The 11,781-nt window shown below is 41.6% G+C and overlaps 1 protein-coding gene across 1 annotated transcript in view; it reads left to right on the top strand.

Annotated features, from left to right (window-relative positions):
* Positions 1-7,716: 7,716 nt before the first annotated feature.
* Positions 7,717-11,781, top strand: part of FBL (fibrillarin) — a 36,793-nt gene continuing 32,728 nt past the window's right edge. The window contains exon 1 of the mRNA XM_069201020.1: positions 7,717-7,844. Coding sequence (XP_069057121.1) covers positions 7,835-7,844 — 10 coding nt within the window. The 5' untranslated portion in view covers positions 7,717-7,834. The remainder of the gene's footprint in view (positions 7,845-11,781) is intronic.

Below are 11,781 nucleotides of genomic sequence, written 5' to 3'. Positions count from 1 at the left end.
AGTGTTGAGCAGTCCATGCAATTCACCAATAATGGGATTGAGAAAGCCTTGTGGGAAGGTTCAGATTGTCCAGGATTGAAGATAAATAAATGACATTGTGATCAAATACTGTCCTGTTGTGCCAAACCCAGCCATGATTCTGTTTCAGATTCCATGTGATGCTGAATGGTTCACCATTATCGATTTGTCACAAGCATTCTTTTCTGTGCCTCTTCACAAGGATAGTCAATTTCTTTTCTGTTTCAAATTTTTAGATTGAGTCTACTGTTGGTGTAGAATTCCTTAAGGGTTTTCAGAGTCACTTTCCATTTTCAAACAGATCTTGAAAAAGAACCTGGAGTCATTGGAAATGCATTTTCAATCGACATTGGTACAGTACATTGATGATTTGTTGATTGCTTCTAAAACAAAGGAAGAGTGCAAATATGACACGATTGCCTTACTGAACCATTTAGGAAAGATTGGTCATAAAGTGTCCCCAACTAAATTACAATACTGTCAGAAAGAGGTGAAATATTTGGGTCACCAGATTGAAAGGGGATAAGGAAAATATATTCTGAGAAAGGGTCACAGCCATATTGCAGATGAGTCCCCCAGCCACACATAGAGATGTCAGGATGTTTTTGGGGATGGTAGGCTACTGTCGCCAATCGATTCCTAAAGTTTCAGTCATTTCAAAACCATTGCAGAAGCTGACTCACAAAGAAGTCACTGATCCCCTAGTGATAGATCAGACCTGCATAAAAGCATTTTCTGAATTGAAAGAGAGTTTATGCAAAGCCCCGGCTTTGGAATGCCAGACTACACAAAACCCTTCATGTTGTTTTGTCCTGAGCATGATGCGTGTTCTTTGTCTTCCTTAACTCAAGTCCATGGAGGTGTAAACAGACCAGTAGCATATTTTTCAGCTACTTTGGACACTGTTGCAGCAACTTCACCAGGCTGTTTGCATTCAGTCGCTGCGGTTGGACAAAGCCTTGCACAGTGTGAAGGCATTGTGATGGGACATCCCCTGACTATCATGGTCCCTCACTCCAGTGAAGTTTTACTTACAAGAACAAAGACACAATACCTGACAGGTACCAGGCTGACGTGTTACAAGACAAGCATCCTAGGGTCACCTAATGTGTAATTGAAAAGATGTACAATGCTTAACCCGGCAACCTTACTCCCAAATGAGAATGTTGAAATTGAAAATTTGGAAGATATTGAGCATGATTGTATTGAGATACCTGATCTGTGCACAAAACTGAGACCTGATATTAGAGACACCTGATTGAAAGAAAATGACCAAATTATCTTTGTTGATGGTTCCTGTCTAAGGGACAATACGGGAATACTGAGCACAGGATATGCTGTGTGCACAATTTCTGGTATACTTGAGGCGTCCTGGCTTCGAGGAGTATACTCTGCACAAGTAGCGGCACTGGTAGCCCTTACTAGTGCATGCCATGTTTCTGCACAGCTCAAAGTTACCATCTATATGGATAGCCAGTATGGATTTGGGATAGTGCACAATTTTGGCCAGTTGTGGTCTCAGAGAGGTTTCCTGACCTCTTCTGGTTCACCAGTAAGAAATGGTGAGAGAATTCAAGAGTTGTTGCAAGCTATGCAAATACCTGAAAAGATTGCTGTGGTGAAATGCAGTGCACATCTGAAATCGCAAGATTTTGTATCAATAGGAAATGGATATGCAGATCAAGTCGCAAGGTTTTGCGCATTGAACTGTACATCGTCCAAGGATAAGTGGGAATTGTTACCTAAAGAAGATTAAACATGTCCAAGTTATGCATTACATGTTATAGATACCTTGGAAGAGCTGAGACCACTGCAAAATAATGTTGATAGGGAGGAAAAACGGTCATGGGTCAAAATGAAATGTGTACAACGACAGGATGAAATTGGGTTTCAGAAGACGGTCATTTAGTACTGCCGAACAGTTTGTTGACTCAAATGATTAGATATTAACATAGTCAAGCATGTGTTGGGAGGGATTGTTCAAGCAGAGTTGGTTCAATCCAAAGTTTAGACAAGTTGCTGAAGCAGTTTGCCATTGTTGCATCATTTGTCAACACATAAACGCAGGTAAAGGGACAGTGGTCAATTTGAGCCACATTGGAAGAGCAGGAGGTCCATTCATCAGAATGCAGATAGATTTTATTGAGATGCCTATGTGTGGAGGATTGAGATACGTGTTGGTGATGGTCTGCATCTTTAGTCATTGGATTGAAGTTTATCCTACACGAAGAAATGACAGCCTCACAGTAGCAAAATTACTGCTTAGGGAATTGATACCACCTTTTGAGTTTCTGATCTCTTAAGAATCAGACAGAGGAAGTCACTTCAACAATGAAGTAATTAAATGACTATGTTCAGCCTTAAACATTGAGCAGAAGTTGCATTGTAGTAACCGTCCTGAAGCATCAGGACTTGTGGAACAGATGAATGGTACCTTGAGATCAAGAATAGCGAAAATGTGTGCGTCCACGAATCTGAAATGGCTAGACACATTACCGTTAGTTCTGATGAGCGTGAGAAACACACCCGACAGGAAGACAGGATAGTCACTGCATGAGATCCTCATGGACAGAGCAATAAGGTTGCCAGCGGTTCCTTCTAAAAGCTCTTGTGAACATAACAAATGATATGGTGTTGGACTACTGCAAGGGTCTGGCTGATGTGGTTCACCCTTTCTCTCATCAGGTGGAAGCCACCACACTGCAACCGTCCCAAGATCAAGGACACAACCTGAGAGCAGGTGATTGGGTTGTGATCAGAAAGCATTTGAGGAAGACGTGTTTGGAGGCTTGCTGGAAAGGCCCTTTCCAGGTAGTTTTGATCACTACCACAGCTGTGAAGTGTTCTGGAGTTCTGAACTGGATCCACACAAGCCATACGAGAAAGGTGGCATGTCATTTAGACAATGAAGAGGAGTTGTTGAGAGTACCAACAACGACCAGACCAAACTCAGAGATGGAAAAAGGAGAAAGAGGAATCGAGACCAGATCTGAGAAAATTGAGAACTGTTCAGCCACTCCTGTCTAAACAATGCAACTTGACATGAGGCCGTGCAACTAGGCCCAATACCTCACTAAATTAAGGCCTGTTATTTATAAAGCAAATACAAAATACATGACCTACAATATGACACACTACTACATTAATCCAAACATAAGCTCAACATTTTACATTAATAAGCTGTTAATAGGTACACTTTGTGGCTATTGGTGGTCACTCAAATAGGCACATTTTCAAACGTGTGTATTATTTTTCTATGTTATCTCATTTTCTATGCGGATTTAACACTAAGAATACATGAATATTCATTAGTAAAATTTCAGCGTTACTAATCCCTCCTCTGATGACTAAATATGCCATCACATTTACATCTTCCTACACAAATTTTCTGCTTCAGCTAACATTTGTCATTTCTATCTCTTTTAGTCTTTGTTCCCTCCTTGAATTTTCCCTAAATAAATGTTCCATTTTTATCTCTTTCCTCTTCTGATCATTTTTCATTTTCCTTGATCTAATCACATGATACAATTTGCATATTCCCCATGCTCCAATTATACAAATCACAATCATCCATATCCCTTGTATTATTTTCAATACTATCCCTTTCCCAATGATGCTGTGCCAATTTCCCCCTGAAGCAAATCCCTTGCCAACTTTCTCCCAAATGCCTGGTTCTTCCAGCTCTTTCAAATCAGCATTTTTATTAGTCAGATTAGTAAATAAGCTTCTCATTTATTTGCTATTATCAGGGATATAGGAACAATAATGCTTCAATTCAGCATTTTGCAAACTCCGCCATCCTTTGCTATCAGAATGTCTAAGGCAAGGCGGTTCTAAAGAGTCATAGATCTTATCGCAGCTATTTCTGTATCTATTAGGTTCATGGCTCCTGAAAAATTTGTCAACATGTTGTCCACAATAGTAGACAACTTTCAAATCTTTATAGAATTCAGAACAACTCCTCCTGAAGGAATCATTGCTCCAGATATATCTTCCACTATGCTAGAGGATGACTCTCTCTTTTGTTTAACGTGATGTAACTCAGTCATTTTCGGTAATCTTTTCAAGTCATCCAGTTGAAATATCTTTGGTAAAACTATCTCCAAGTAACATGTGCCATACCATCCTCTTGGAAGACGGTAATAAGCATTTGGCCCACAGATGTAATAAATCCCAGGAATCGCTGGATCCTGTCCATGAAACATAAATGTCCACTTACTCTGCAACAAAAACACATGTCTACATTCACTTGTTCCCACAAACAACGTGTCAGTACTAGATTTAGGCCTATATACACAAAGCTTCCCTACGTGTTGCACATCTAAAGCTAACCTCCCTTGTGTTTTTATTTTAATAAATGCGTAATCATTTCTAAAAGTCCTTTTCTCTTTGCCCTTTTCTAACTTCTCCTTTAATGCCTTTCTCCTGTTGTCTGTCTGATCTAAGAAGCTCTTTTCTAATGGTGTGAGCAAGCATGTCAGATTGTTTCTGTGTGCATATACAGTGCCAAAAGTTAACGTAGGCTCAAAGAATCCTCTCATTAGCCCTATAGTATTCTGCTTAGCTACTCTACTCAAGTACTTAATTATAGGGATAAACAAAAACACAACATCAAAATTGGAATAGAAATACTGGATGTAATCCTGATTATAGAATCTTGTTAGTAACAGACTACAACTTATCCCATAAGTGAGGGGCAAACTATGATAGGTAACTCCTTCTTCGACTGATGAAGGAATCTGCGTGCAAACATAATGATTTCTTGCATCCATCGTCTCAACATACTCACTCAATAAGTGATGGAAAACATTAAAAGAAAGTTCACCCTGTGCATTATCTACGTGCAGATACTTCTCATCTTACCTGAATTTCTCTATTTCCGTGAGTGCAGTAATAGTTTCTAAAGCTGAAGTATGTGTGGCTTTACTCTTATCAAAAACAGTCAATCCCAGAATCAGTACCACGCACAATATCACGCACACAATCGCCAAACCAGTACTCAAGTATTTACAGCATCTTCTCTTCCTACCCTGCTGACTAAGGTTACTCATGATCTGTAAAGTATCAGAAAGTGGAAGAGAAAAATAGAAACTATGCGGCAAAAATCAAAAACAAAATCTTCAATCTTCTCTCAGCAATTATTTTCAGCTTTCAGTCTTACTTCCAGGATCCTTTTGTCAAAATACGTTTAGCAGCTTGTCAAATCAGGTTACTTTGTCAAATCAGGTTATCAAAAGTTTTTTCCAGTTACTTTCAACAGTCTCTTTTTCTTTATACTTCTTTGTACTTTCTCAGCTTGTAGTTTTAACAGTTCATCTCATTGGTCCCCTTCAAGTGCCAAAATATTGACCTGGAATGTCTTGATCAAAACAAAAAGACAAAAATTCTCTTTGCCGTTCACTTGTTGTTGCATATGCCCATTCAGGACCAGCGTACCTTCAACTTGCAATTCTCTTTCATTTCAACTTTCGATCTCCATTCAACTCTCCTTCGTTCAGATCTTCTTTCCTTGTCGTATCTACTTCCTCCTCAATAGTTTTCACTACAATTGCTTCTTTTCTCTTTGTTTGTGACACCAGTCACTTATCTCTTTTCAGTGGACCTCTTGTTAATGCTCTTTTCACTGTCGAAGTTATAACTTCTTCTTGCTCTGCAGGACCTTTTCTTGACGGATCTGCAACTGGTTCAGGAGTAGTCAGACCACATTGGCTTTGATCCGCCTCAACTCCTTCCCCCTCAGGGTCTGTCGTTTGCTCTGTTTGTCTCTCAAAATCGTCTACTTCTAGGAGAGCCCTCCTCCGACTAGACGCTCCTGCTGCCTTAATTGAGATTGGTTAACTGTCATTCTCCAGTGGACAATGGATGCACTGACTGAAAACATAAGCTGATACAAATTTGTTACCTGACAAGCCCAATGACGGAAACAGGAGAAGAGGTGCCAATCATCGACATATGAACAATGGTCTAGTAAATTCTTAGATTTGAGAATCTATTATCATTGGACTAAACGTAAACATACAATTCTTTGAGCAATAGCAACGTGGGAAATAGTTTTAGGGAATCTAACTTAGCCAGACTACACCGAGAGGAGAGAAGCTTTTAGGCCATTCTCCCCGTACATTCCTACTCGTCCTGAGAGGATAGTTATCATTCTTTCTGAACTGCATGAAGAGACATTTTCTATCTTGAACTTTAGTGCTGTATTCTGATGCTTTGCTGACCGAACAGATGTCCAGTTGACAAAGACAGTTGCAGCTTGCTGAACCATACTGAGACAAGGTATAAGACGATGTTACTGATTGTTATGTCTAGTTGCTTTTGTCCCTAGGTACCAACCGCTAATTTTGATAGAGCCATAGTTAGATGTTTTTCCAAATTTGTGTTGACTAAAATTATATTGCATGAAGCTCTTATATACTATTGTAATCTGAAGGTTAGTTAGGATACTCACTGATGACATTTGCTACATGTAATAACAGTTGAAGTCTTTTCTTTGCTGAATTCCAAATGTATGACATTTCTGTTGCGCAATTATTTTTGCTATTGATTTGTACTGTAACCTTAGAATGTGTAGTGGTCCAAGCCTTGGATAAATTGCGATTCTTTCGGAGATTTGATCAGCCAATATTATTTCAGTATGCTTATCATTTGATTTTGAGACTAAGATATGTGATACTAGCATTGTTAATATAGGGAACTAAACATTCTAACTTTTACATAAAGGTGTGGTTATTCATGGCCGAGAGGGCATGGTAAGTGGAAATTACTGACTCCCAAGATTATTGATGTTATTGATTGTTATGGCTATTGATTTGTATTGGTACTGAGCCTTATGGTGGCAACTACTCTAATCGCAGTCAAAAGGTCCATCGAACCTCTAACGCGTCCCTTATAAATTAATGTTAATTAACCAAATAAGGTCAGACGTGCTAACACTTCCACTCGCTCTTGAATATCTGCTTACGTTTTTCCGCTGTTATATCTCAAATGTACGACTGCACGGATTGGGAACTGTACCCAGGTACAGCTTTTCTTTCACTTACTCTACATCTCAATTTATTCCAAGGTTGTATTCCCGCTGTGATTGGTAACTATTCTGTTTTAAAGCATTTTGATGCCTTAGGGCCATGTCCGCGCTAGATAAAATCACATAGATAATCAATTAATAAATGAATACAAATAAATACATCTCTGAGTAGAAAAGCTAAATTATGCAAGCTATTACTTCTACCGTTTGAGACCAACTAAGACAAACGAAACATTTGTTTAGAATGAATTATCGCTCTGGTACAGTCGGGCAATTCAAATTGGCCGACATTTTGCACGAAGGCTGGCGAAATCTGGAAAAGTGACTGGCAGCCATCTCGAAAGTGGACCAGAAAATAACGGTCAAGGAAATTACAGTAAACTCGGAACCATAACTGGAGTGTACTGCTTCCACCAACGACTGAATAAGTATACTGACTCAATGACAGTGGAAAAAATAATTGATAAAATTGTGCACATTGTTACTAATTATGTAGAAATAAATGCTTAAGGTGCTTCAGATAAAATGTTTGAACTTTATAAAGTCAATTGAATATCTAAGCAATTGCTGTATCGGGCCCTCGGAAGAGTGGGGCATTGTAAGATGGCCGCCACGGTAGCGTGAAATTAGGTCGCGCTACGCAGATTCCGCGCAAAATGGCTGTGGATAGAGTGTCTGCAAACGCTCTATGGTCGTTTTCCGCGCATGCTCGGCCGTAGCTCGTAGTAGTTTGCAGCCTTGCAGGACACGTGTGGCAGTGGAGGAGCAGTGGGTTGAAGAGCGTCCGACATGAGGCCAGGTAATTTTCGACGGCGAGGCGAGTGTATAAGGTTGGGGCAGGTATCGGAGATAACGGGGCACCGGAGTCGCGGGATTATTGTATGGAGGGTCGGTCTTGGAAGACAGGGAGAAAATAGGGCCTAGTATTGCTTTACCAGCGATGGTCATTAACGGGGACGTAGGTGGGAATGGTCGCATTGAGGACTCACCAGTGTGTGTTTTTTTCGAGGTGAGGGGCGTACCGAGTAGTCGAAGGTGGATGTTTACTGTGTGAGATATCTGGAATACATTTTAGTGTACATTAAGTTACGCTCTATATTTTTTTTAACAATTTGTCCCCACCTTACCTGCGGGGAGATTGTGTGTGTGTAGTTGGTGTTTCTATGTGCCTGAAGCGCCAAGTTCTGGAACTAATTCTGTGGCATACGGATACATTCTCAAGGAAACTAGATAGTAGAACAGAGCCCAGGTCTCTGTTTTTGTAATGTCAAGTAGCCATGCTCTTCTGGGTTTTCCTGTGTTACTCACAAAAAAGTATTGATAAGCTAGAAACTGTAGGATCTAATGTATGTATTATTTCTATATCACGAGTTTAGCCAAAATTCAGCAGAGTGCGATACATGGTCAAAGGTAACCTCAAGGCGAGCTAGCTAGCAAAATGAGAGGTAACAGCTGTGGACATTTAAGGCACCATGATGTATCTTTTCTTTAAAAAGGTGTGTCTTCAACTCATATATATCTTGGAGCAAGGTTGGAGTGGATCCAAGATCCTGGTGGCATATATGGAAAGGGCCTCTTGCCAAGGGCTTTAGGTGTCCACTTCGTCTATTATTGGACATGGTATCACCTTAGATATGTGAATGAACCATGTGGTGCCCAATATAGTGTTTATGGAGCACAGAATGCTGTGTATGGGCTGGCTGATGTATTGTGTGGACCAGGGCATCCAGTCTACTGTGTAGCGTGGTTAGAGTGATCACTGTGTGCATTGTTAAGCAGTCTGTGCTCAGCGGTGTGAGTGAAAGAGCATACGCTGCCCAGTGCGGGGGAGACTAAATGTGCCCTGCACAGTATGTGGGTGAATAGGGTGCTCATTGTAGTGTTGGTTGGTATTGTATGTCCAAGAAGAGGGAAATAAACATTTTTTAAAAAGGGAGAAGAGTAGAAATAAGCAGTTGAAAGAGCAAAACTGTTAACGTGGATTTTAAGAGCTGGAAAGAGAAAAGTGGGGGAGAAAGAAAACATTGAGAGTAAACAGAATAAAGGAAAGAATGGAGTGATATAGGTGAAACAGACCCTTCCAAATAAAGATGGTAGCAAAGTATAGATTTAATTGGCTCCCCTACATTCTCTGACAGAATTCAGAGTGTGGAACAGCAGGGTTGTAGGTGAACCCCAATACAGCAATATTGGTGCGCTCTCAGATCAGGATTGGTGGTATAGACAGAGCCGTGTCCCGACTGAAGGGCGTGTGTGTGAGCCTTAGTACTGAGAAGAAATGTTCACTGAATGTTAGAACTGATGGATTCTGGCTGAGCTGTGGTGGTTCTCCTCAACAGTGGCGTTGGATGTTAGACTTGAGGTGCACTACCTGAGCAGTTTTCGATCTTTTGGGTTCAGTATTGGCTTGGCAGTTGGACTGAATATTAGAATTCAGCTTCTGTAATGGACCTGTATGTGAGTGGGGTCACAGTATAGGAAAGGAAATGACTTTTCGGGGGTAGAACTGAGGTGCACTGATTGAGTTGTGCCCGAGGTCCTACTACTGGACAGCAGTGTGTACTGACTGTAAGAACTGAGCTAATCTGGCAGAGTGTGTGTGGTTCTGGCACGGCTGAGGGCTCGGAGTGTGTGTACTCCGATGCACTGATGGAGCTGCGCCTGAGGTCCTAGTACTGAAGTAGCGGAGTGTACTGACTGCAAGAACTGATATGCTCTGGCAGATAGCGTGTGTGGGGTTCCTGGCAATGGCATGGCTGGGGCCTTGGAGTGTGTGAATTGAGGTGCACTGATGGATCTGTGCCCACGATCCCCGTACTGAAGCAGCAGAGTGTACTGACTGCAAGAACTGAGGTGCTCTGGCAGACAGCATGTGTGGGTTTCCTGGTACTGGCACGGCTGAGGGCTTGGAGTATGTGTCCTGAGGTGCACTGATGGAGCTGCGAGTGGGATCCCAGTATGGAGCCGAAGTGGGCACTGTCTTCAAGGATTGCAGAGCACTAGTAGAGCAGGGTGCTTAGGTTATAACCAGTTACATGCATCCCCCCTTGCTCTCAGCACACATGCAGGCACACTTGTGGCCAGATGTAGCAAAGAGATTGCGAGGCGCAAATGCCTCTTTGCTATGTAGAAACGCATTTTGCGAGTCGGATCCGACTCGCAAAATGCATTTCCGACTCGCAAATAGGAAGGGGTGTTCCCTTCCTATTTGTGACTCGCAATGCTATTCATTTTCATTTGCGACCGCGAAAGCGGTCGCAAATGAAAGCGCAGTTACCATCCACTTGAAGTGGATGGTAACCCAGGCGCAAACGGGAAGGAGTCCCCATGGGACCCCTTCCCCTTTGTGTCTGGAAAAAATGATAATTTTTCAGAGCAGGCAGTGGTCCAATAGACCACTACCTGCACTGAAAAATACTGAAACTAAAGGTTTCGTTTTTTTATTTTTTTCCCAAAGTGCGTCTCGTTTTCCTTTAAGGAAAAAGGGTTGCACTTTTGGGGGGGGGAAACTGCTTTATTAAAAAGCAGTCACGGACATGGTGGTCTGCTGTCTCCAGCAGGCCACCATCCCCGTGAGTGCCCCTACTCGCAATGGAGTCGCAAATTGCGACCCACCTCATTAATATTAAGGAGGTGGGTCTTTGCGACCCCATTGCGAGTTGCAGAAGGTGTCTGAGACACCTTTCTGCATTCCAAATTGCGACTTGCAATTTGCGAGTCGCAGGGACTCACAAATTGCATGTCGCAATTTGGAATCTTCCTACATCTGGCCCTTGGTGTAGAAAATCCAAGCCAAGGAATGGTGGGAGCCTGGCAGCTGAGAGGGTGCAGAAAGTCCACAAAGCCCAAATGTGACCAAAATAACAGCCTGGTGTGAAGCCTTGTTTACAGCTAAGCTCAGAGGAAGAATGCTCTGCAATTGAAAATGGAAGCTTCCCTGGACAGGAGCAGGAAGGAAAGATAAAAAAAAAAAAAAAGTCCCTTACAGACCTGATAAACTGGACAAAGCATAATTATACAGTAGTTGCTGCCACACAGAAGGAGGAGGGACAAATAGGCATTACTGACCACTAGCAAGCAAGGATTTTTAAATGACACTGAAACTAACAAATTAAATAGCTGGAAGCCCACAGAAGAAGTATACTTAATAGTATACAAGAGGTGTTATGTTTACCCTTGACCAAAAAAAATGACTTCATCACGTGGCTGACAAATCAACATTCATTAACTTTCTATGAGGCTTTGATTTTCACATATTACGGGCGGTGTATTGTGTATAAAGGCCAACTATGATTAAGCAATAGAAACCTAACATTAGGATGCTGATACGTCTTACACATTTGACTCTGATTAACAGTCTCTCTTCTATTCATATGAGATTATTTTGACATTCAGTAGCGTTTCTTATGACTCACTTTTTATGGTCTGGCTTGGCTGCGCAGCTGTTGCCAGACAATTATGTGGGCATCACTAGGAGAGGGGCTTTGGCTCCGACCACATGTTGGTAGCCAGGCGCACATGTTTTGATTGGGGAGAAGTTGTGTGCTACCACAAAAGTACTTGCCCTCCACACAACTGTGATTATATTGTTTATTTATCCAGCTGTCTTAGCTTGAGCTTTCAGGGGCTGACACATTACTTTGTAGTACTAATAAAGTGCCTTAGCTAGCTAAACATTTTTTTTCCCTGTGGCAATAGCACGGATGGGAGGAGGGCAGTCATTTACCTCTGTGTAC

Source organism: Pleurodeles waltl, chromosome 7 (genome assembly GCF_031143425.1).
Source record: "Pleurodeles waltl isolate 20211129_DDA chromosome 7, aPleWal1.hap1.20221129, whole genome shotgun sequence".
Lineage (NCBI taxonomy): Eukaryota > Metazoa > Chordata > Amphibia > Caudata > Salamandridae > Pleurodeles > Pleurodeles waltl.
Note: the sequence above shows the minus strand (reverse complement) of the source record. Positions and strands in the feature narration are given on the sequence as shown.